Source organism: Centruroides vittatus, unplaced genomic scaffold (assembly GCF_030686945.1).
Source record: "Centruroides vittatus isolate TY-2023 unplaced genomic scaffold, ASM3068694v2 contig_3050, whole genome shotgun sequence".
In the NCBI taxonomy this organism is placed as follows: Eukaryota; Metazoa; Arthropoda; class Arachnida; order Scorpiones; family Buthidae; genus Centruroides; species Centruroides vittatus.
Window position 1 is genome coordinate 531,495 of NW_027121958.1, and position 27,957 is coordinate 559,451.

Genomic DNA, 27,957 nt, shown 5'->3' on the forward strand with positions numbered 1-27,957 from the left:
TGTATTTTTAGCCCCAGTCGTTTATTCATATTAAGCCGGACAAACCGAAACCATCTTTCACTTTATATGTGTATAGATATATAAAAATAGACAAAATATTTGGCAATAAAACATCTTTATTCGTCAATTCAAATTTTCTTAGCATAGCCAAAAATTAGAAAAAGCTATTTTTGTGAATCAATTATAGCAATAATAAGAATTATAACAGCAACAAAATCTTAACATTGCAATAACAATATATTAATCTTAAGCTTTTTCTTGGTAAATTTGCATAGAATGAGCTTTTAACAAAAGGAGATACATGTAATTTATCAAATTTGTTTCTACATAAATAAACAAAATGCATACATTAAAAATGAAATTAGCAAATTTCGTAACAACAATCTCCACTTTCTGTTAAATTCAATTTTAAGTTTAAAAGGAAGTTGTATGTACGACGAGTAGAAAAATCGTACATTTTCGTCTGAAGACTTAATTTTCGGAGTGACGAAAGTGGAGATTGCGTTACTACTTTGACTGATAGAAATCATGTCTATGATATGTTTAAAAAAATAGTAATATTAACAGAAAAAGAAATTGGGTATAATGACAAGATTTCCTATTTCAGTTTACTTACATAAAAACTCAATGAGAGATAGCATGTTTACAAATATCGTTTAATATAACAATCGTACAAAAAAGGAATTTTGATCAATTAATGCACATTATGGTAATTATTAGCATTGAGAATTATTTTATTTTTGGTATATGAAATTATTTATCATCTCTTTAAAGTTTTCTTTTTCATCATTTTCCTCTTCATCTCTTCCTTTTCCCTTTGAATATCTTCTAGATCTTCCATCATACCTATACGCGCACTGAAAAGGTTTTAAAATATACGAAATTAGTTAAGTGTTCTAACCATAAATAAGATATATTAAATAAGAATAAAATCTCATCAATATAAATTATAATTACTATTATTGATGATATTTATGATTAATTACTTCATTTAAAATTGTCACTAATTGAGCAAGTTTTATTAGAAAGCTGACTAGGTCAGAGCTTTGAATTCTATAAGGTCTTCCAAAATGAATGCTACTATTGAATTACTACAATTATGTTAATTATAATCCAAGAAGTATGTGGTCTACATCAATCGATAGAGTAACTGTCCAAGTTTCTTTTCCCATTTGCATTCAAACTTCTTGTCTACTACCAGTAGGAAGTGCCGTAAATAAAAATGGCAACTTTGCAAAGTTGTAATCACTCTTCATTGTGAAACATGAATAATCAGCAGGAAGTGCAGAATCATGGTTGCCCTGGAAGGAGTGACAATGGATATGTTGTAGTGAGCGTAGAAAGAATATGAGTATCGATTGGATGTGTGCCATGTGACACGAGGTGCATGCATTGAGAAACTGTAATGGGCAAATGTGAAACTTGAACAGTTTTCCAATGTTTTAATGATTATCTGAGAACATTCTAATGTACGTTAACATAATTGCAATAATTTAAAATATATTTCAGGTAAGCCCATCTCTATTTATTGATTTTTACAACAAATTGTTTAGAATACAGATCTGGCTACAATAATACATAATACAGTATTAAATTAAGTAAACTATCTTCTAAGTTTCCCTTATAGACTGGTTAGAATATTAAAAATATACACTATTGCTAAAGAAATATTCCTAATTTCCATATTATGTATCCGTAGATGAACTTTTATTCTTTTAAATGCTAGAATTTGAATCTAGAGTTAAGTTACAAATCTGACTTTTGGTATAAAATTGCGCAATATAGATCTAGTTATACCTGTAAGTATTTAATTTAAATACCATATTTTACGGACTATAAAATTAAGGAAGGACCAACAAACAGACAATAGTGGAAATTTGTCTACAATTTTTTCAAATTGCAGCCCAACAAACTTGTACCAACCTGGAAGTGAGACACAGTATATGTAATTCACAGCCTATATGTGTAAATTCATTTGTGCCTTGAGGCATATATATTGTGCCTTAAAGAAAACTTTCAAAATTAGCATAGATATTTTAAAAAGAAAAATCAATTCAAAGAGAAAATTCAGATTTTCTAATATAAAAAGCATAGATCTGTAGAAAAAAGACTGGCACAAGGAACATAAAAATTTTTAAATGGTGGCAGTTACATGTTAAATGCGACTGTTTTCAAGATATATCTTGGAGTTATTCTTTACACGAAAGAGTAAAAACTATGAAAAATAAAGCTAAAATTAAGTTTTCTTAAATTTAAATTATCGAAATAAAAATGAATTAACTCAATAATTTTATAATTAATAATAATTTATTATGTTTTTAGATGATAGCGGCTTCATCTTTGAGATTAATTTCAATATTAATTACATAAAAATGGCTTTACTAAAACACAAAATAATCTGACAGTCTGAGTTTGTTTGAAATTAACTGAACTGAACAAGGTACTTTTGATAAGGTCGACTTACTGTCATTGGATGATAAAACAATAGCATAAATGAAATAAAACAAGTTTTAAAAAGCAGAAGCATATGAGGAGTCTGTCTGGAAAGTTTCCAAACTTTTCAAGTTATGCACCAACCGATAATTGAATCTGAATGCAGCTTGCACAGCTGTCTATCTAGGGTGATCAGATTTTTTTGGCAAATCCAGGGACACATGTCAATCATCACTTTTTAGGGTACATAATGGCAGCCTACATGTACAAGTACTGTCAAATGGGTATTGTAGATATGCATGACTAAGACCTAAACATTTTAATTTTGATTGAGTTTGTTAGCCTCAATCAAATAGCTTTCTTCCAATAGGGGTTATAGCTATTTACTTCTGGTGCATTTTTAGGTATACTTTTTGTCCGCATTTTAAAATTTAGCTCTCTTTTGGCATTTCCTCAAAAAATTGACTAATTGATAAAAAAATTATCTGCAATCCTGAAGACATTGACATGTCCTTGGGTGGAAAAACTGGCAGCAACAATATTACAGTAACCACATGGAAATGAAAAAAAGGGGATGGACTGGGTCAAGTTTCCTTTCCAGGGACAAAACCAGGACAGATAGTCGCCCTACTCTAGCAGCCGAAGGCAGTTAGTTCTATCTTCATTTGTTATTGCATCAAATTCATTTGTGTAAACATGTGTTGACTGCATTTTGTGATTTTCTTTCAGTGAGCGCAAGTGAGTGAAGAGCTCCTGGAATGGGCTAAGTCTGACGAAAATTTCATGAGAAGCTTCATCACTGGGGATAAGACATTGGTCTATGGGTATGACATAGAAACAAAACATCAGTCATCAGAGCGGGTGGGAAAATCTTTGCTATGACCCAAAAAAGTGTGACAAGTTCAGTCAAATGTGAAGGTCTTGATCACTGTTTTGTTCAATTCTGAAAGTGTCATTCATCATGAATACAATCTGAAGGTGATGAAACATCTTTGTGAAGCAGTGAGGGGAAAAAAAAAATTGACTGCTTGGGGAGAACAGCATCAAGACAATGCTGATACCCACACATCACTGCTGATAATAGAATTTTTAGCCAAGAACTCAATGCCACTTTTCCTCAACTTTCATATTCACCGGACTAAGCTCCAGCAAACTTATTTTTGTTTCCCAAATTAAAATCTGCTCTCAAAAGTTACATTTTGGATCCATTGACGCTGTAAGGAAAATTCGCTAGTGAAGCTCCGCATCAACCCAAAAGAAGCATTCTTTTCACAGTAGAAATGCTGGTTTTGGTGCATAGACTCAGAAGTCGACTACTTCAAAGGACAAAACTGACTAGCTTCTAAGTAAATGCAAACAACTTCTGTTTACAAACTTTCAAGACAGACCTCGTAAATATAAGCGAAAAATCATCATATAAATAAATACATAAAATAATTTTATTTTCGTATATCAATGTAAAAATATTTATTTTAAAATAATTGAGGGTTGGATTCACAAATATGTCATTATTAAAACAAACATCAACAGTATTTTGTCATAAGGTATAGTGGCATTGGCATTTTTTCTCCTCTTTCCATCCTGTGAATGTTAAGAGGGGCCATTTTATCACACTCATTATGGACTGGCCAGGCCTACAATGAGGTGGTGAGGGACTGGGCCTGTTAATATCCAAAAAATCACCTGCCAAAAAAAGTTGGTATTTCTTAGTATAACAACACTAACATATTTGCAAAACATGCCATTAATTGAACTGTTTTTGGTCTTCACTTTCATATTGAACTGTCTTTTTCATTATTTTAGCAAATATGTCATTATTCACCATTTCAAAATGACAAAAGAAACATGGTCAATGATGAGCATAAATATTCATGATAAATCCATTAATTACTCCACGACGATATAGTTTTTAAACTTATTAAACACTGTATCATCATCATCAAAAGTAGTAACTTTTAATTTAATTAAGGAATACTGATTGAATATAAAAAATGTACTAAGGGAGCATATGCATTCTAATGGATATTCATGTTGTATGCACTTTAAATTTTTTCCACAGTGATAGTTTATAATCCATTTTAAGAAATAATGTTCTTATTAATCAAATATCATCATCTAGAATAATTAGTTAGATGTAAAGTTTGACTAAAGTAAGTTAATTTTCTTATTGGTAATGAACATCAATTGAAGAAGTGAAAGTCGCAAATGGCTGGTTTTGAGTTATCAGTGGTTTCACCCTCTTTGCTTGCATCCCCATCTGTTCATACAATAGAAATATATGTCACACCTAATTGTGGGCTGTCACAGGCACTTGAAGTCAAATGTTTTGATGGTAGCATTGGTATTTTTTTGTTTTGTATATCTTGAAACGTGGGTCTAATGACATATCCTTCCTGAATTGATCTCTCCAATCACACTATTTTATTTCCATAAGCTTTTCAGACTGATTACAACTTAATCAAATTCTGTATTATATGAGGTTAATATATTTTATGAATAAACATGTAATTGTATAATTTCATTTCTACAGTTCTTTAATTTAAAATAGGTTTTATTTTAAGTTTATTGCTAAATATTCGAAATATCTTTTGTAGTCACAGACAACAGCTTTATTTAAAGAATATCATTTAACAGTATTATTATTAATGACATTTTTGTGAATCCAGCCCCAAAATTCTGTTTATTAATGAATTTAACAAATTTACCTCCTGCATTCCTCTTTCATTTGTTGAACGAAACTAGATTCCATAATGTCATCATCGTCGTCATAATCATCATCTCTGTATCTGAAAAATTTTGTTATTAGTTTAAATAACAGATATAAATAAATACAATGTAAATGCTAAATCTGTAAGAGATACAAACTTGTTTTTATTGTAGCGAAATATTTCTTGGATTTGACGAGAGACGTCTATGTTTTCGTCTATCGGAGTGTCGTCAATGAAGTCGTCTAAATCGTCATCTTCGTAATCTGAATCAATAATGTGTTTACATTTATATTTGGAAGATAAAACTACAAAAATATACACAAAACTGATATTATTTTGGTGAAAATTAATTTTTAAAGGAGGAATATTATTATTTAAAATTAGGAATTATTCTTTAAAAATGCTTAAAATAAAAATAAAATATTTTTAAAAAATATCTCAGAAATAAAAAAAAAAATTTACAAAATTCCATCCTTTTTATTTCTTAAATCTAATTATAACTTCTTTGCTTATGCACAAGATATTCAGCAGACAACATTAAAAATTTACTGCTTTTTCTATGGGGAAAAACCCTTTTCCAAAAGTTCTTGAAAATGGAAGTTAGAGAGAAACAAATAGTTTTTTTTTTGTGTTAGAACCCTATTTAATTCTCCTAATAACATATTTCGTTAATTTTCTATAAATTTTTAAAGTCGTAGAAAATTAATGAATTCTACTTTCAAAATTCTGAACTGCTGTTAATAGAAGAATTAAATAGGATTCTAATGCAAAAAACTGTTTGATTCTCTCTACTTTCATTTTTGAGAACTTTTAGAAAAGAGTTTTTCCCTATAGAATAAGCAGTAAATTTTTATAAAAAGAATTTTATAATAATATATAAAACATAATAGTTCTAAAGCCTTAAAGGATTTAAATTTATTGATTTATACAGGGTGAGTTTTTTTATCTTGAGACAATGAAATAACTTAATTGGATCTCATTATTTTGGGAAAAAGATATAGACAAAAGTTGTAGAGTTTCAAACGGCCAATCAATTGGTGACCTTGACCTTCAAGGTCATTTGAGAGTCAAGTCTGTTTTTTCAATGGGAACACACATTTTTGACCTGGCAATGGAAAGAGTGGGAAATTTCACAATCGGATATACATTTGATCTTATGGTCTAGGTCAAAGGTCAAAATTATAAGCTTTTTCTAATGGGAAACCATACTTTTTATTACTGGAATAGGCAGGGAGGTAAAAGTTACATTTATATGGAAACAGTGGGAAATTTCACAATCAGCCATGACCTTGAGTACTCCAAATTTGACCTCTGAAGGTCATCTCAAGCGTGATAATTTTAAGTGCGGCTCAACAAATGCATCGAAGTGGAAGGGCATCATTTTGAACATTTGTTATAAAACTTTCCCTCGAAACCAAGTTCTCAAGCAGTGGTGAGAAGTAAAGTGACTCACCGACAACAAGCATCGCAATAGTGAGAGGCAAGGGGATCACTGAAAAAAAGCACCTCAAAGGGAGTAAAAAACTACTACATCCACATCATTACTCCTGGGTAGTGCTAAAAGTAGTGAATGCTTTTAGAGGTCAAAGTAATAAGGTCATGAAAAAATGTAACTTTTACCTTCCTGACTATTCCAGTAATAAAAAAGTATCGTTTTCCATTAGAAACAGCTTATAATTTAAACCTTAAAATAATCTTCACCTTTGACCTAGACCATAAGGTCAAAGGTATATCTGGTTGTGAAATTTCCCACTCTTTCCATTGCCGAGGTTGAAAATATGTATTCCCATTGAAAAAACAGACTTGACCTTCAAATGACCTTGAAGGTCAAGGTCACCAATTGATTGGGCCCTTGAACCCTACAATTTTTGTCTATACCTTTTCCCCAAAATAATGATATCCAATTAAGTTATTTCATTGTCTCAAGATATAAAAACTCATCCTGTATACTAAACTAATACCTAATAATCAAAGCAAGACCAAAATTCTTGTTTAGAGCATTAGATAATAATTCAATGAAACTAAACTTTCTCTATATCAAATTTTTTAAATTAAAAAGTTCTTTCATTTTATTTATATTTCTACTTTATAAATTATTTATATATTCAAATTATTTTAGAAACAACTAAAATTTTAAATTTAGAGCAGGAGTGTCCAACCTTTTGGCTTTCTTGGCCCACATTTCAAGAAAAAATTTGTCTCAGGCCGCACAAAAACTATAAAACTACATGTAAAGGTGACACAAGTAGATTTGCCATTCTAGGTCAAAACAAATGATGAAATAATTTATGTAGAAAGTCAAAATTTTCTAGCCCAAATGTGTCAAATCCTTTCATCTGAGGTACAGTACATAATATGCATATAATTTATGGTAGCAGCAATCTTAATTTCTGTCTTTAGCACTTGTGAACCTTGCTGCACTAATCCTACAGCAGCTAACTTAAAGCAGAAATAGCATAAATGTCTTTTAGCAAAGTGCCTTTACTAGGAAACGCATCCAATGTATATTTTTAAAAACTCTCTATAAGTGGCATCTTGTGACAGCTTTTTAAAAATAAAACATATTAAACAGCACACAAATTTCAAAAAAATTAAAAAAATAAGTGCATAAAGATCTCAATGTTTTAAGGAAGTTTATAATTTTATGTTGGGCTGCATGTGACCTGTGGGCTGGACAGAACTGATTTGGAGTACACAGTTTTAGAACATAAAAACATTTAGTTTTAGGTATTAATTTTATATAAAATAAATGTTTTGAATCATTACTCTAACTAAGAAACAATATTTGAGAAATTAAATAACAATGATGTAGTATGATATTATTTAAAAATCATAAAAATATCATACTACATTATTATTAAAAATGCAAGTGTAAATGTTAAACAATGTATATATGTATGAGTAATATTGAAAAGAAATGCCTCCATGGTCATAGCTTTCATGATGATGGGACAAATTATGTTGAAAGTGGTTGGGATTTACCTTGATTCTGGTACAAATGTTTCCTAGTGGCAATTCTCAGTAATATAGTGTTCGCACACTGCAGATTTGAAAGTGATGACCTACAAGGGCATACAGTTAAAGTAGTGAACTGTTATTAAATTTTTTACTACAGTGTGTGTAACTCCAATTGACATCCATGTTTGAGTGATGTGTATGCAGATGTATTGATGTCATTACAATAAGGGGGTGATTAAGAGCTGTGAAAAATGTGAATCCTGCTGAAATGAGCCCAAAGGATCAAGCACATAGCATTTGCATGTGACAACAGGCAGGTGGCTTGCATTGAAGAGTTGGTTTGTGAGAGTTGACAATGCAGGAAGACAAACATTGCAGAGATAATGTGATACAATACAAGAAAGTTTCTGCACATTGGACTAGAAAAAAGGAATTTGTCAACAACTCTTGACTCGTTACAACACCAATGGTAATGCCTTTCTCCACAGAATTGAATAGTGATAAATCCACTATAACCTTGAGATGAAATATCAGTACATAGATTACTGACAAGGGTTTGCCTCAATGGAAGAAATTTAAAGCAGTTCCCTCAGTAGAAAAAGTCATGATTACTGTTTTCTGGGAGGGAAATGACATCATTCATCTCCTTGACTTCCTGGACCATGCCAAGACTATCAACTAAGGAACAATAAGTTGTCACCCTAAGAAATCAGAAGTGATGGCTGTGTAGGGTTCATTTTAAGATGGGAATTCTCCATCATGATAATGCTTGCTTCACATGAGCAAGTAAACAAGCACAGAAACAGAGAAGCTTTGGTTTGATGGCATTTTATCCTATCCATCTTACAAACCAGACCTTGTACCTTTTGATTTTTTCTTGTTCTCAAAACTTTGTGAATATCTCAAGGACTACACTTCTCTTCAAATGCAGAGGTTATCATCTCTGCATTTGAAGAGAAGTGTGGCCCTTAGTGAAGTAGATACAGAAGTGGTTGTGAGAGAAGATTTCGGACTTTTACAGGGATGGGTTTGCATAACTTGTCGCATATGTGTATTGCTGTAAATGAGAAGTGTGTGGAAAAGTGCTTATATTAATGGACACAGGTCATTTTTAGCCATCCATTCACATTTGTATTTCTGAAATGTGTCTATTAATAAAAGAAGTTATGACCATGGAGGCATTCTTTTCAATATACTATTGCACACTTACATACTGTATATGAATTTAGACTTGTACAGTACATATTGTATAACAACACTTCTTTTAATGCTAGTTAAGCAGACATTAACTTAATAAAACAAAATATAGTTATAAAATTAAAAGTACAACAAAGTTTTTTATTATGGGTGTTAATGTAAATTTTGTTTAAATAACTTCATTTTTAAATTTCATTACAATTCTGAAGATAAAGTTATGATTATAAAAACATTACATATACTAGGTCTTCAAAAATGAATGCTGGTATTTTAAATTACTGTAATTATGTAAATTATTTTCTTAGAAGTGGGTGGGCAATTGATTGGTGATGTACACCAATCAATAGAGTAACTGTACAGGTTTCAAATGTCTTATTGTCTTCTACCTCTGAGAAGCACTGTAAATGAAAATGGCAACTTTACAACAGAGAAGGCATTTTGCATTCTACAGTTTGCAAAGTTTTAATCATTCATCATTGTGCAAAATGTATAATCTACAGGAATTGCAGAACCTGCCCCCATAGGAGGAGTGACAATGGATATGCTGTAGTGAGTGCAGGAAGAATTTGAGCATTAGTTGAATGTGTGCCGTGTGACACGGGGTGCGTGCATTAGGGGGTGCAAGTTTTGGTAATAATTTTCATTTATATGAAGTTTAATATTATAAGTAAAAAAATTTCAAATCTACACGTAAAAATATAAGAAAACAATAGTTTGAAGTTACAAATATACTTACTTGGAACTTTCCTATTTTCCAATTGTACATCTTGATATGAACCACCTGTTTTCTTAACTGTATGAACTGTCTTATTATTAAGAATATTGCTCTTTGGTTGAGAAGTTTTCACTTCTTTGTTTTTAATTGATTCACTAAAAACACTAGTTTTACTTGTATCACCATTAGAAGAAGTCAGTTTTTTCTGTTTTGATTTTTGTCGATTGATATCTGGTAACGTATAAACACTAATACCCCTTTTCCTCAATTGTTCCTCTTCGTACCTTCTTTTTTCTTTTTCTGTCATTGGTCTTTCTTCTTTTTTAACAACTTTAGGCAGTTCTACAGGCTCGTGCTGTTTTTGAGAGGCAAGTTTTAATAAATCATGAAAGTTCATTGGTTGACCTGATGAACGTTGCATTTTCTTCTCTTCTACTTTCAACCTTTCATAGTCCGAAAAATCTTCAATTTGCTCGTTTACTTGAACCAAACCATTGTTATTTTCGTTTGCTTTAGACTTTCTTTTCCGTTTACGAGGTAATAATTTTTCTTTTTCTTCTAATTCAATTCTAGCTTTCATCCTTTCTATCTTATCAGAAATCATTCTCTTTTGAATTTCATGATCTATTTTCTTTTTAGCATCCTCTTCTTCAGTTGTTAATCTAATTTTACTAAAATCATTATCTTTAGTCCTTGATGCCATTAATTTAGCTTTTTTACTGTTTTTAGAATTTTGTGATCGAATAGAAAGCAACTCTTCTTTCTTATAATAAGCTTCTTTTTCTGTTCAATAATTAAACATAATTTTTATAATTTGTAATTGTATATCAATTTTAATTATGTAAAGTGATTACCTTTTACTTTTTCTTCTACTTCTTTACGAGCAAGAAAAGCTTTTATTGCACTAGACTTGACGTTTCCTTTTTCTAATTTCTTTGACGGTTTTAAGTTGGTGCTATACCTTTTGACTGATGCCTTTAAATAAAAGATATATTAATATAGTACTGTTTTAATACTTTTATGTAGGTATGTGCCACTTAAAGCTAAGTCCATATTAACATATGAACTCTCCTTTCAGCTACTGTTAAAAGTTACTGAAAGGGAAGTTTGTTAGAAACCAAAATTGTCTCAACTTTTGAAGAACGTCAATTCGTTCAACCAATCATTTTACACACAGTGTTCAGAACATTTCAATCAATCATGTGCTAACAGTTTATCTCATATATTATAATGTGAATAACATTTTGCTTTGATTAGTCTTTGTCTTGTTCTTTCATAGTGGTTTGTGTAACAGTGTAAACCTAGCTTAATGAGGGACTGAGGGAAAAATTCATAGGTACTTACTTTTATCTTTTCTATTTTAGGTTTGTTAATTATTTAGCATTATGTTAAATATAGCTTATATGAGTAGTAAACTGTACTATACAGGTTTATCTAAGTATGTATATTGTATGACACTTGCTTAATAACATCTTTCTCAGAACATATCCATCATTAAACAACATGTGCCTGTATTCATTAAAATTAAAGTAATTTAATAGAGAGTGACTAAACTATTCATTAAAAGTTAATCAAATAGATTTCAGGAATTATGATACTAAATTTATTATGTAATCTGACATAAATCAAAACATTTTACTACTCAATTTCTGAAAATTACAAAATTATTATTACTATAAAATAATTTCAATTAAAATAATAAATTCTGAGTGGAAATCAAATCTGTATAATCTCTTATTATAAAGTGTATTGAAAAGATACAAATAAAACCAAAAATGAAGAAATGAAATTACAGATCATAAACTAATAATTTCTATGTAAAGCACTCATTTGCGACAAATTATACATTTTACAGATAGTCAAACCTGGAACTGCATTTTGATCTGGAGTCACAGCAGCAACTCCGTGCCAAGTAAAAAAGTCACTGACTGCCTATATATACAGGAATAAGAGTTGCAGATTTTCGGGGGTTGACTTCCTCCCCAAACACCTGAAGTAATTCCGAATAACTTGTTCAAAGGAAAATTGTTTTCTTAGGTAATGTGCAAAATTTCAAGATTTTCTATAAAGCAGTAGAAAAGTGCAAAAATTTCCAAAAAAAGCTGTATTTTCTTCTTCACCTGGCACTGCAGATGCTAGTAGAAAAAAAAACTTCTGGGTCTAGAAAGATCTAATTTTAAACTTAAGCCTTTTACGTTATCAGTGAGGTGCTTGCTAAACTTCCAGGTCAATAGGTCAAAGTTCACAAGGGTTTCCCATCCCGCGGGCCGCATGCCCGGCCCACCAACACATGGGCTGCGGCCCGCCGAGACTTTTTAAAAATTTTTAAATATCAAGCTTTGACCCTTGAAGTGGAAAGTTTGAACTTTTTTGAACTGTATGATTCCCACTCTTTTTGTTTGTTCGTTTCGTATTTCGTCCAACCAATTCAAATTGGTCGACGCTACGAAAGACGGTTGGATAACGGCCGCGGCTTTGAATCTACGAACAATGATTGGCCGGCGAACATTGTATGAGAGCGGACGTCGTGGAAGACTCCTACGCGCTGATCGGTACATCAGCGATTGCTACAATCCATATAAAAGGAGAGGTTTTGGCGCCAAAGTCAAGTTTTTGCTGGAACTTGAAGGAGGACGTTTGTGTGCTCTACCGTAAGGTGTTTCGTCTACTATTGCAGTGACGAGTGACAGGAAGATTGTTCCGAGTAACTGTATCCGAAGTATACGTCGCAAGGTGTCTTTTCGATGGATCTAGGAGTAGTGACTTTTGGAACTTTGACTGTGTGAATCTACTTTGTAAACGTCGTAATTTTTGTGATTTGTAAATCTTGTAAACCTTGTAAGTTCATGTAACGTCAAATAGTTGTCATAAATGTTTCGTTTAATTTGAAAAGAGGTATTTCAAATTTGACTAACTTCAAGAACAATGAGTAAGAAAAGGTCAATTGAAGAGGAACATCGTAATTTTCAAGAAAAATGGGAATTGCAATATTTTTGTGTCCAAAACAAGAATAAAATATTATGCTTGATATGTAAAAACTCTATTTCAGTTCCTAAGGAATATAATCTTAAAAGGCACTATGACAGAAATCATAAAAGAAACTATGACCAATACGTTGCAAAACTTCGTGAAGACAAATTGTCGGAATTGAAATCACTCCTTCAAAAACAACAAAGTGTATTCACTAAATCTGTTGAAGACAATACAGCTGCTGTAAAAGTTAGTTATATATTATCACATTCAATCGCAAGCAGATCGAAACCATTTACCGAAGGGGAATTTATTAGTGAATGCTTAATTAAAGCGGCGAAAGTATTATGTCCAGCCATAAAAAAAAAAATTTAAAAAGTAAGTTTAAGTCGAAATACTGTAGCTAGCAGAGTTGATGAAATAGCCGATAATTTGAGAAATCAGCATAATTCAACAATATCAACATTTCAAGCCTACTCTATTGCAATTGATGAAAGTACAGATATTCGAAATATCGCTCAGCTGGCTGTTTTTATTCGCGGATGCGATGTTAATTTAAAAATAAGTGAAGAACTTTTGGAAATCATTCCTATGCATAATACAACCACTGGAGCTGATATTTTTGATGCACTTATGGAAGTTTTGAAGAAGTATAAGTTACCATTGGAAAAGTTGGTTTGTCTCGCAACTGATGGTGCACCTACCACGACCGGTATTACTAAAGGAGTTGTTGCAAGATTAAAAGAAACATGCAAACAGCATGGTAATAATAATTTTGAACATTTTCATTGTATTATTCACCAGCAAGTACTGCGCTCCAAAGTTTTAAATATTGGACATGTTTTAAAAATAGTCATCAAAATTGTAAATTATATTCGAGCACGTGGACTTAATAATCGTCAATTTGCTTCATTTCTGGAAGATATTGAATGTGAATACACCGATCTACCATATTATTCGGAAGTTTGTTGGCTTTCGAGTCATAAAGTGCTAAAACGATTCTTCACATTGCTGGACGAAATCATAATTTTCTTGGAAACAAAAAATTACGAATGCGCTGAATTAAAAGATGGACAGTGGATAAAGGACCTGGCTTTCTCAGTTGATATTACGAGTCATCTTAATCAACTTAATCTTTAAGCTTCGAGGCAAAAATCATGTTGTTACAACGCTATTTGATAATATTAACGCTTTCAAACAAAAATTATCACTTTGGCGAAAACAAATAGAAAAAGAAAACTTGTCTCACTTTGAAAGCTGTCAATATCTATTGCTTAAATCACCTAAATTAAAATTTACAGAATATGCTCACCAAATTAAATTGTTAGAAACGGAATTCGATCAAAGATTTTCTGATTTTAAAAGCTGTGAATTACAATTTTGTCTTTTTACTTTGTCTCTATCTATCGATATTGAAACTGATGAAAACTTACAAATGGAATTAATTCAAATCCAATGTGATAATTTGCTGAAGCAAAAATATATGGATGTTGGAATTCCAGATTTTTATACATATTTATCTGTAGATCGGTTTCCTAAAATGTTATCGTTTGTTACCCGTACACTGGCTATGTTCGGAAGCACTTATTTATGCCAGCAACTATTTTCTTTAATGAAAAATAACAAAAATTCAGAAAGGTCGAGGTTAACCGATCAACATTTATCATCAATTTTAAAAATTGCATCGGCTCAATATACTGTATTCAACCAAATTTTGATGACTCGCTTTGTGAAAAACGTTGTCAAATATCTTCTAAAAAGTAATATTAAACTGTAACTTTGTTTATTTTTTATTATAACTTTTATATTTGTTTTTTATAAAAAATATAAAATATTTATAGTTTAAGTTTAAAAAATAATATGAAATATAAAATGTCTATGTACGTATAATATACAATACATTGAGTCTAATAAATACATAATATAATCATTCTAAAAACCGTATTTTATTAATTTTTTGAACATTGAAAACATGCGGCCCCCGACATACAAAATAGATCATGTGGCCCGCAATATCATATGAGTTTGACATGCCTGCCATAGAGCTAATTCAGTTTTATGGCTTAATTTTATGTTTATAAAGATAAAATTGCAAAATTTATTCAAATTAAAACTTTTTATAATGATTTTTATAAATGGCATATTGAAAGTGTCAGTCGGGCAGCACATTTGATTGGTGGCACATTAGTTGGCGATGCATTTGGTCACTGGCCGAAATGAATATCGAAAGTGTTTGGTTGGCAGCTTATTTGGTCGGCAATGCGTTCAGATGGCAGTCGCCGACTGATCTCATGTCTTGACGAAATAATACAATTACAAACACAATTGATATTTGATATCCAAACAAAAACATCTGCAATGTAAAAAATTATGCCAAGTAAAAATTTATGACAATTTAGATGATGGTCAAAATTTTTCTTAGCAGTTTTCCTTTGGTAAAGATAAGCTTGGTGCTTAAAGGGGAAACATAAGGTAAATACAGGTAAAAATCTTGTGGGTACCACCTCCAAATGCCAAGCTTATCTTTACCAAAGAAATACTGCTAAGAAGAATTTTGACCATTGTATAAATTTTAGAAATCATTAAATATGCCAAAATAAAGCTATCACATGATGAATTTAAGCTATAAACCTTTTTGAAAAATACAATACAACATTCTGACACCTTAGCCAAATTGATTCAGTAGTTCCTAAAGAATTTAATAATACTGAATGATGTTGGAACTTTGGAAGTTTTGAAACTATCTCTGAAAACTTTTGCTTTCTACCACTTCAGTTTGAGGGTGTCATTTTTGTACCTCTTTTGTTCTAATTCTTGTTAAAAAGCTTGAAAATGGCAGTGAGAACACCAAAAATATTAGTATTTAAATACCAATTTGAAATTTTATAGGGTTTCTGTATTAAAATGCTGAATTAAATTTAAATTCATAATTCTTGTAATTACAGACAAACATATAGTTTTTATGATTGGTGTTTTGTATTATACTGTAGTTTGTATGGAATGCTGTATTTGTTGATCATTTTTGTATTATATAATTATAACTATATTTATAGGAAGATAATATCAATTCATGACACTGAGTTTACAATAAGTAAAATGATTCATTCAATAATGTCTTCCCATGAATCAATTGGGTTATAGAAGCAGAGATATACTCTACAGAAGAGTTGCCAAAGAGGTTGATTGAAAACAATTCATTAAAAATTATTAGTTCAATGGGTTATGTATATTGCATTTCAGGATGATGTAAATTTGCACACTGTAAGACTGCATTTATGCAGATGTGAGAAGAGGAAAAATGGGCAAAAGAAAATTATTGGAATCAGAATTTGCACTTGTGATGCAGTTTTGCATATGCTTAATAATTGCAGTTTATAAACTACTGTATAATAAAATATGGAAACTGCAATGGAAACCTGTTTAAACCGGACTCATACAATACTAAATATTTTTTCCGTTTGGCAAGTTTCCACATAAAAGCAAAGATTTCAAACTATGATAATTTCTAGCAATCACATAACCTCTCTTTTATATCTGGCATTGTTTTTTTATTTGTATATACTAAGTTTTTCAGAATGGCAGTCCTTCCTAAAAGTCAAAGTATATCTGTAATAAATTGATAATTCTTTCAAATCTATTACAGGTATTCCTTGATTAATGCAGTTAATTAATACTTTGATGCTACCACGTATATCAAATATGGTATCTACATTAAGTGAAGACAGCTGGTAAAGCTGTGTTAATTAAAACTTCTGCTGCATATACAAAGGGACGGCTGCAATTAATTTCATGCATTAATTGAATCCCGTGTTAAGCAAGGGATACCTGTATTTAATTTTTTAATTTGTCCTTGTATAATTTTTAATTCACTTCCGACATCCACAAATAACAATACATACATTCATTTTATTCGTTCAGGCTAGCTAGTAAATGTTTAAATTCAAGAGCACTGCCTCACAGCAATTTTTTTTTTTTTTGCATGTTTTTCAAAAATTCTAGAACTTTCTATTCATTTCTTTTATAAACTCACAATAAATTCACCAATTAATTGCTGGAGATGGTTTTATTGTACTAATTTCTCATTTACAATTCATTTAAATGGGAAATTAAAAAGAATCTAGCTTTTTTATAAGCAGCAATTTGTTTAATTGCTGAATAGATGTTAACATCCTATAACCATGCAGATTTTATTCATTATTTAATGAAATAGATCTTTAAGTATTAATTGTTTACCAATTAATATCTAAAGATCTATTCCATTAAATAATGAATAAAAACTGCATGGTTATAGGATCTACTCTTTATATAAACAGTAGTTTGTTTATATAAAGAGTAGATAATCTACTCTTTATATAAACAAATATAATGTAATAAAAGATTGTATTCATTCATTACCACGTTACACTTCAGTTTACAGAACTATCATTTTTCATTGCAGACTATTTTATAGATTATTGTGTAATTCTATTTTTAATTATGCATATAATGTTACTTACAATCTATACCTACATCCAATCATGTACTATTACTTTCTATATCAAACATATTTAATATGTTAAGTATTTCTATTATTATTACAATATAAATTTATTTTAATATTTTTAAAATCTAATGGAAATGAGTTTTTTGTGAATAAAATACACATTATAGATTACATAAACTTTTCATTACAAGAATCTGATTATTTAATTTTCTTTCCTTCTCTCTTCTTTTTCTGCGCTGCAGCCCACTCTCTAATTTTTTTTTTTCTGTTAAAATTTCCTTTAGGCTTCTGAAGAAATGGCACTTGGGGTCTCATGCATTCTCTTTGATACAATAGGTTTTGGACAATATGGACAAAACTGTTTGTTGATCCAGATTGAGATACTGCAGATGTAGTCATTAGACCAGTGGTTCCCAACCGGTGTTCCTCGGAACACTGGTGTTCCGTTAGCATCTCCCAAGTGTTCCGCAGATTTAGTCGCAAATCGGAAAGTGTACAATCGTATTCGAGCCGCCGAATATCAAAAAATTAAAATCATAAAATTTTCATAAACTTAAATATATATGTACGACTCGTACTTATGGAGTGTACTACTGTTTCGAATAAGATAAAGGCAATGATAAAAACTGAATGAAATATGTAAAAAACATCAGGCACAAGTTTCCCATTAAAGTTATTTAGGTATATTTTTTCCTGTCTTAGAATTGGCGTTAATAATATGAGTAGAGATTTTGAATTATAACTGCTCAATTCTAATAAAATAACTGATGACAAGCTTATGTATTTCATATTAACTTAAGTAAGTGTTCCGCTAAAGAAAATTGCTCACAAAAGTGTTCCGCATCGTAGAAAAGGTTGGGAACCACTGCATTAGACTGTATGGAAATGCAGTACCTTCTGGTATTGATAACTGGGTTTCACATGGAAGTGTAGTATGAGAAGGAAAAGCTGCTATCTGTGATGATGCAGATGTTGGTGGCTATTTACTAGTGCTTGCTCCAGAAACTTCAATGGTTTCAAATACAAAAGGCACTTCATTGGGAGATGAGATAAGAAATGACTCAAATCTATAAAGTTCTTTAAACTCAAGGTTTCCATCTTTGTCCAAGGATTCACAGCGTAAATTCCTAGTCAGAGCAAATCTGTGTTCAGGTTTGTATTTTCTACAAAATAGGTTGAGATGGTAGATTCGGTAGTGGCTGCACTTGGGCCTCAAGTTGACTAGAAGATGCACTAGGTACTGAAATGTGTCTTTGAAACAGAGTCCATTTCGTATAGTACAGAGTTAATAATAATGCCTTTGGCTCAAGGGCTAGTTAGAGATTTTTTAGTTACCAATTTTGCTATGTTGTACTGCTTGGCAGTAAAAGGTGATTAAGTGGCTAAATCAAAAGATCTGCTTGCATCAGAATTATTGGTCATGCTTTCAAGAGTATTTTGTGTGCATTTGGAGAAGTTAACTGAATCAGAATTAAAAAGAAATAATGCACATTTTCAGAATCCATTTGCAATAGTTGCCATATTTCCAGCATTATTTAAGACTTCTTTAAGCTAATGAACAGAATGTTGCTTTTGTTAGCACTTGATTAAAATTTTGAGGCTTGTTCGGCTAATCCCATAAAGTTATTAAGGATTTCAATAGCAATAAATTCTTGATAGTGGTTAACTTCAGCTACTTTATGAGTATTCACTGTGTACATTCCGTCACTGATGTCTGAGTATACAAAATCATGTTAATTAACAACTAGACATTCACAACATTTGTACATTGTGTTGGGCAATGACACAAATAGCCTGAGCAGAAATGTGAATCATCATTCTAGTGGACAATATTAGTTATGTGTTAAAAAAACATCATCACGATGATCGTTAGATAATGATGTAAACTGTCATGGTAGCCATCACATTTGGTATTTGTATTTTTATTTTCATTCCTGTTCTGTTCTTTAATGTTTAGTTTTATTCAAAGCTTTACAAATCAGTGAGTGAAAAGAGGGAAGATAATAAGCTTACTTCAAGTTCCATTGAATATGACAAAAAAATTTGAGAACTGTGGGAGAAGAAAAAGAACTGCTAGAATTGTATGACAAAAAACTGTTTTTGCTGAACAACAGGTAGATGCTGCAATTCAGTGTCATTTAAGCCACAATTGTATTAATAAATATGATTAAATTAATATGCATTAGACTTTATTTTATTTATCCCTTAAGCCTACACGTCCTTATGCAAGTAGAAAATAATGTGAGTTTTGCACTAGAGTTTATGTCCTATTTAGACTTACATTTATTCATTTCTTTAAATGATGCAATCTAGGATGTCCCAAAAATAAATATTGTGTTGTGTAACTAAATAAACATCTGTTATGTAATGCTCTAGAAAAATGAACAAAATACAAACATTTATTGTGATATTGTCACAATACTGGGCTGCAATTTTTAATCATATTTTTCATTTAAAATATATGTCATCCACCTCAAATTCATATACAGTTAATCAGGGCTTCCGGGCTGTCCCTAACCTTTCCATATCCAGTCTCATGTTTCATCTAGCTAATGCTGTTCTCAAGATTAAGGAATGACAGGCAGATGCACAACAGTGGAAATTTATAGGTCTACAATTTTTTCAAATTGCAGCCAAACAATTTGTCATATCAATAACAATGCCTCATGACTAACTATCATTCACATCAATGCTTGTTAATTATCAATAACACTCATTTAAAAAAAACACAATGTCTGGTAAAGGACATTTAATGTGTTTGAATGTAAAGGTTTGATCAAAGACATCTTGCTAGTTTAACCATTTACAGGTATACCTCGCCTTACGTTGGTAATTGGTTCCAGGAGAGGTGACGTAAGTCGAATTTACTTGTGTAGTTACGACACTATGGTGGAAAATGCCAATAATGAGCACTTAAAGACCACTAAATAAGACGACGACAACACAGAAACACAGATGTTTTCATGTTTCGTTCTCTAGAATTTATGACAATTATATTTCATTTAAAATATATGTCATCCACTATCAACTAAAAATATGTACATTTACTGTAAATGTACATATTTTAATATGATTTTATGTGCTTTTAATGCTTTTCTAGTGATATTACGGCTTCAATATTTGTGGCAGACGGATGTAAAGTCGAATAAAATGACTTAAACTTGATTTTTATTTTTCCATATACTTTTTTGACAAACGACATATAATCAAGAACGACGTAACTCGAGGTATACCTGTATATCACTTTATGTTTCACACTACTGACCATAGCATATATATACTTCACATTTGCCAACTTGCCATCTTTTAGACTGATAATCCACCTTTGAAAGCAGTCTGTTGTCAGCCTGTCAGTCTGATCTAGAAATTCTTTATCTTTTTGAGATAACATAACACCTTTAATGTCTTCACAAACATGGATTTACAACTAATACTAAAAAATCCCAAGTTTGTTTGTATTGCAGATTTTTAGTAATTGTATATTCTCCAACATTAACATTTTCTTTTGGAATGAGAATTTCAATGGAAGCTTTAAGTTTCTGAATTGAAAGCTTTAAAGTATTGATATAAAAAATTAATTTTTTCTAAAAAATTGCCGAGCATTTAATTTTGTCTCAAAATGTAATAGATATACGAGATCATTTGCTGTTTGGTATGAGAAAGTCAATTTGAAAGCTTTGTAAATTAAAGTCACATGTCAAAATCATATTCTCTACACTACATGGCATAAATAATTATTAATTTTTGTAATTTTTTCTGTAGATAATTGACTTTTTACACATGATACAATGTACTATTACTCAATATTCTACTTTTTTACTACTAGTAATCGGTCTAGTCAAAAAAACCAATAGTGAAAAACTATTATTGTGATAAAGAGAATAAAGATTGAGTAAACGCTTAAAAATGCTGCACATTTTATCATCAATTGTTTTTAGTTCTGTCTTTGCATTCCAAAATCAGCCTTTCTTATTAATAACACCAACAAAAATCTTCAAAATATACCGGCAAATATAATTTAATATAAATACATTATGACAAACGTTTTCGATGTTAATAGGATCTGCATCAGGTCAAAAATGTTCGATATAATTCTATTGAATGCTAAACAATTGAATTTAAATATTTTAAAATTGCAGGAACAGCAAATATTAGAACAAGTACACAAAAATCACACCTAGGTGTTAGGATTAACATTAAAATTAAAATAAAAATTAAGAATACATTTGTTATAAATCCTAAGTGAATTAATTGATTTCTTATTTTTTATTAATGTTTGTTGGAATCATCAAAAAAGGACTGCCAAGCATGTGAGATGTTCTCATCTTCCTTAAAATTGATACATTCTCCTTTTAGTTTGGCTTTAAAAATTTCAAGAGCTAAAATTTTGATAAAATTTTTAAAGGTGTGGGAACTCTTCAGGTGTGAAGAGTGTGTGTAATATGTAATATTACAAATTTTAATAATAAAATAATTAAACTAAAAAGTAAGGCGATCACAAGAACAGATGACTTCAACGTCTGTTACACACATGTCCGGTCTAAAAAGTGGTGACCTTTCTCTCCTCTCTCCCCTGTCCAAGCTCTTCCTTCCCCTTCGTGACCCCTCAGTTCTCCGAATTCTTGACCATCGCAGATGTGGAGTTAATGGGGAGGGGTGCTAATGAATAGCAGATTTTAAACTCTGCTTACACCCCCCCTTCTTAGCCTTGTCATCACCCCTGTGATGATACAATTTTATATTGGTAAGGTGAGCTATCTTTTTAGTTCCATTTTCCGTTCTATACATCACATTTTTAGGAATGTTGTCGTAGTATATTATTTTATCGATACGATACGGTCCTTTAATGTTCGGATGTTTTCCCCTCATACCACTCTGAACTAAAATCCAGGATCCAACTTTAATGTTTACCAATGGTCCTGCATGCTTCCTATCATAATATTTTTTGATAGATTCTCTATATTTCTTTCGTTGTTCTTCGGTACGCTCCTTTTCATACGATTGTAAATCTATAATTCCGAATTCGCTGTCAGCTTCCAGCTTAACAACTGTTCGTTGCCATTTGAATAATGGAGAGCAACCTGAAAAAGAGTTGTAGCTTCGGTTTTCGTGGCGAACTGCAGCATCCAAGCAATTTTTCCACCCGCCTTTGAAATCTGGATAACAATTAAGGAATTTCTTGAGATCCCGTATCTTTCTCTCACACACTCCGTTCCCGGCAGCATGATAAGGTGATGTGGTTTTTAATGTGATATTCCTGTCTCTGGCCCATTGCTTGAAACTTTCCGATTTAAAGGTAGATCCGCAATCGCTGATGATAGTAGTTACATTATTGAATAATGGTAAATTATCCAAATAACGGATGACACTACGCACATCCTCCTTCATAGCTTTAGCATAAGTTATCCGTGTAGCTTCGTCTATGACCACTAGAAATGATTTAGTCATTCTTACCCCTTCACTGCGTTTCTGAAGCTCCGCAAAATCAATGTGTACCGTATTGAAGGGTATTTTCGATTGTGGGGGCAAATAGAGTTGGTCTTGACGGGGTCGGTATTTAAACTTGACGGATTGACATATCGGACAAGTCTGCACGTAACGTTGGATACTTTGTCTCATGTTAGGCCACCAGAACCGTGCCCTTAACTTGTAATAAGTCCTCCAAAACCCATCATGACCCCCACTGTCCGGATCATCATGATACCGCTTCATAATGCTGTTTTGAATATTTTTCGGGACAATCAACCGGCCATTCTTGGTCTTTTGCCACTTGTGTTTGTCGATTTGGTGGACTGGCATCGATTTCACGCGGGGACACAATCTGGAGATGGCATCTGCGTCTGTTAATTCTTTTCCAGTGCGATGGTTAATTTTCATATCATAGGTTTGTAAAAAGACTTGCCACCGAGCCTAACCTTCCTTTCGGTTCTTTTAATCCCATTAAAAAGGTAAGTGCTTGGTGATCGGTATGCACGGTGAATTTTCTTCCCTCCAAGAAACTTTGAAAATATTTAATCGCCTTGATCACGGCCAAGCACTCCTTTTCAGTTGTGCTGTAGTTAACCTCCGCTGATGTAAAAGTATATGATTGGTATCCTATAACTCGTAGTTGTCTTCCTCGCATCTCATCGGTGTCCCGCTGATATAATATAGAGCCGCTGCCATAATGGGAAGCATCGGTACAAAGCTCGAAGTTCAGCCTCCAATCAGGAGTTTGTAATATAGGATTCGATGTAATTCTTTGAATCAATTCTTGATATGCTTGCTCACATTCTTTCGTCCACTCGAAGGGAATGTCTTTCTGTTTAAGTCGATCTAAAGGTCGAACAATAGCGGCATAATTTGGAATAAATGCACGGAAGTGTCCAGTCAGTCCCGTGAAACACCTTACCGTGTGAAGATCATGGGGCCGAGGCATATTACGAACTTTTTCGATCGACTCTGTTGCCGTAGTTTTGCTAAAACCGTCTATAACTCTTCCCAAGAATTTGATTTTATTTACATTAAATTCTGATTTATTTAGGTTTATAACAAAGTTCGCGTTGTATAACCTCTCTAATACTTGATATGTGAGCTCCGCATTACTTATTTCATTGTCAGCCCCTGTGCTTATATCGTCGATATAATTCCGAACTTTTTCATTTTCCAACAGATCCCCCAGTACCTTATTCATAACTTTTTGAAATAATGCCGGAGAATTTTTCCAACCTTGAGGCAAACGAGTATACTGATAATGTCCAAATGGGGTGACAAATGCCGTATACTTCCGAGTCTCCTCACTAATTCCAATCTGCCAAAATCCATCTTTTAAGTCTAATTTTGTAAAATATTTGCATCCTCCGAATCCATTGATAATATCGTCTATTAAGGGAAAGGGATAAGGATCCAATTCAGTCACTTCGTTGATTTTCATATAATTGTGAGCCAATCTGTAATCGCCATTCCCTTTGGGAAGAACAACACAAGGAGAAGCGTAAGGAGATGATGTTTCTTCTATTATGCCTTGTGCTAACAAGTCTTTTATTTTGGTCCTTAACCACTGATATTTGTCACGAGACAACCGATAGGGTTTACATTTGATCACTTTCGTATCTGTTATATTAAAATCGACAGTGAACTTAGGGGGTCTGGTATAATCGGGTTGATCGATGCCCGGAAAATGCCGCAAAACGTCTTCTTTCTGTAATATAATTCTGTCGGTTTTAGCTAATAAAACTTCCTGCTTACCAAAATTCCAGCAGATGTTAAGTTTTCCCAATGTGTGAATCCCTAACAAAAGATCGTAGTCCATTTCCTTAACGATAATTGCTTCTATGAGTTGGGTACGGTCTCTAAACTTTATAGTAGCCAAAACACCCTCCCTGTATACAGTAAGTGCTCCATTAAATGATTTTAAGACTGTATGTATAGGATGGGATTCTAGTTTGCATTTATCTACCAATTTCGGACTAATAAGGTTGACCGTGGATCCTGGATCTAGAAAAACTGAGCAATACACGTTGTTCACTTCCATTGAGAATATTCGAGGATCATTATGATCTGTGACTAGACAATGATCCGATTTTGTCAGAGGGATCGGTAAACCCTTCCTTACTCGTTTTTTGGACCATTATCAATTTCATTCACGGAGGTAAAACTTCGGTTACCATGAATATTATTATTCCTTCTTTCGATTTTCTTCGGTACCGAGTTTTTTGTAGGTACCAATTTGCTCAATCCGACACGTAAGTTTTCTTTGTCGTTTAAATTGTGTTGAAGAAGAATAGCTTGCATATCCGCCGGTAGTCCACGTATTACCATGGTGATAAAGCTTTGTTCCCCAATATCCGGATATGCAAGTTGGATACGCCGTTGTTTTTCAAAATAATATTCCAATAGTGAACCACCACGATATTCCCACATATCCGCTAATATGGAAAGTTGGATCCGATTCTGTCCGAACGCACTAAGAAAAGAGTTTTTCCATTCCTCCCAATTATCACCGACCTTATCTAATACTCGAGAATTGTACCATTTCACGGCAATTCCTTCCAAATAATTTCGAAGGTTACGGATCTTTTGTTCGTCTGTAATCCAATTGTGAGATGCACACGCGTGTTCGTATGAAATTATCCAAACACGCGCTTCCTCCGATTTTCCATCATATTTTTCTATGTTGATCGTATCGCGAGATGAGTTTAATGACATTTTTTCGATGGTTTGCCGAAAAGAGTTCATAATCTTCAACGTCTCGGCTTGTTGGTTCATGTACAGCTTTTGCAACTGAACCATTTGCGCCAACACATCCGACTTCGGGTCAGACGAACTGTCCGAGGCAGACCGGTCGTATTAAAGTTTTGTTAAGATAGAGCTCACCTTCTGTCTCCGATAATGAAATAGATAGTGTTCGATAATTCGTCATCGTCCGGATAGCAGTTTGAAAAACCGACGAGGTCGAAATTGCGGGATGATTTTCGATTCCTTGAAATTCTTGGTCGATTTCCGTCCATTCGTCTTCCCCTTCTAGTTGATATCGGGAGATAATGTAGGAGTCTTCGGTCTTCTGAACCAAGAATTTGAAAAGCATGATTCTACTATATAAATACTGCTGTGTACTGAAATCCTGTCGACTGCGCCAATTTGTAATACTACAAATTTTAATAATATAATAATTAAACTAAAAAGTAAGGCAATCACAAGAACAGATGACTTCAATGTCTGTTACACACATGTCCGGTCTAAAAAGTGGTGACCTTTCTCTCCTCTCTCCCCTGTCCAAGCTCTTCCTTCCCCTTCGTGACCCCTCAGTTCTCCGAATTCTTGACCATCGCAGATGTGGAGTTAATGGGGAGGGGTGCTAATGAATAGCAGATTTTAAACTCTCCTTACATAATAAGACTGGCTTGCTGTAGTTTAGCTTCCATATCAGTATCAGAAGCATATATTGCTAGGGTGATCTGCTGTTTGTTTTGTATATCATATTTATGTTCCACTAGCCATTTTTTTAAGGGACCTCTTGGTTGAACCAATGTACTCTAGATCTCTGTGAATTCTGTCATCTCTCACAGCTATACTATATACCCTCGATACATTGTAGATGTTAATGGCATCTTTGCCATTTCTTAATAACTTATAAACTGATGGGTTACGTTCGTGTGTTATCGCTCACTCAATTAGTAGCAATTTCTTTGTATAAAGCCTTTAATCCCTGGTTGTAATCAATTAGTATATGTTTGCCAGTATGAAAACCTTTACTATCGCCCTTCTTAAGATTGGAAGTGGTGTGATTATTCATTCTTTTAATATAGTTCTCTGCTAAACCTTGCACCACTGATCTATGGTAACCATGTGCAGTCACTATTTTTTCAATATGTTTTAATTCTTGCAATGTGCTAACAATGTGCAGTTTGTGAATTTTGAAGGGTTTTGTTGGTGTTATTTACTAGTATATAACCAGCTTTGGAAAGATTTAGAATAGCCTTTCTTAGCTATCAAGTCAGCCTCATCTACAATGCAAGATTGGCAAGTATGTTCCTTATACGAATGAATGCGCTAAAATCAACTATGTACTACTGTACAGTACATTCTTTAGCAATAATAGGTCGACTGCCAACCTACTTTTACTAAAATCACTCTCCAACACAATGTAAATTTTTCTATTTTTTTTAAAATTCATTATTAACAATTATTTTCTACGAGTACATTCATATAAGACACCGTAGACCAGATCATATTTCACAAGATAACTCACAGGAGGCGTCCCAACAGAAACAGTCACCTACGAGTTAACTCATGGCCGGCAGTCAATGTATTAATATAATTTTGCATTCAAAAATCAACCTTTCTTAGCTACAAATTGGTCTCATTTACAATGCAAGATTGACAAGTATTATACTTAAATGGATGAATGCCCTTCTATGTATATTGTTTAACACATTCACAATTATAAATTTAGTCTTATAATGTGTTTTTAAATAAACATTAAAGTGTAAAATACTCTTTACATAAAGTAATGAATCAATTGAAGTTATGAGACTTATCTATAACTAATTCAATAGTTGGAACTGAAAATGTTTACTTGAAGTTAAATTTTATTGTTATTAGCATAATAATTAAGAGTTATATATGAAAGTAAATCAAATTTGAATGTTTTAAACACAAATCTTACTTGTTTACTGGCATCTTCACTGTTTTGCTTAGCTAATTCTAATAAATTAGCGAAATCCATGACACTCTGATGTTGAAATGATCCTATGACAATTAAAATATATGAAATATTATACGCTGATCCGTTTTCATAATTAATAAAAACATGAACCAAAATGGCAAAATATATATAGATGAATAGAGAAAGAGAATTCAAACATAGTAATGTGAACGAGTTCAGCGATCTCTGGTGACTGAAATTGTTTTTTTTTTCTTTGTTGATATTTTTTTACATGTACTTTGAACTTATATGGTTAAACATTTAAAACTTTTAATTTTATATTTTAATCTTTTTTTTATAAATTTAT

The 27,957-nt window shown here is 32.2% G+C and overlaps 1 protein-coding gene across 1 annotated transcript; it reads right to left on the reverse strand.

Moving 5' to 3' along the window:
- Positions 1–96: 96 nt before the first annotated feature.
- LOC136972869 (protein SPT2 homolog) lies at positions 97–27,833 on the reverse strand. Its single transcript, XM_067267515.1, has 6 exons — positions 27,612–27,833; positions 10,866–10,986; positions 10,033–10,794; positions 5,299–5,404; positions 5,139–5,219; positions 97–857 (listed from the first exon to the last, which is right to left on the reverse strand). The coding sequence occupies exons 1-6, from the start codon at positions 27,669–27,671 to the stop codon at positions 761–763; spliced, it is 1,227 nt and encodes a 408-aa protein (XP_067123616.1). The 5' UTR covers positions 27,672–27,833; the 3' UTR covers positions 97–760.
- Positions 27,834–27,957: the final 124 nt, after the last annotated feature.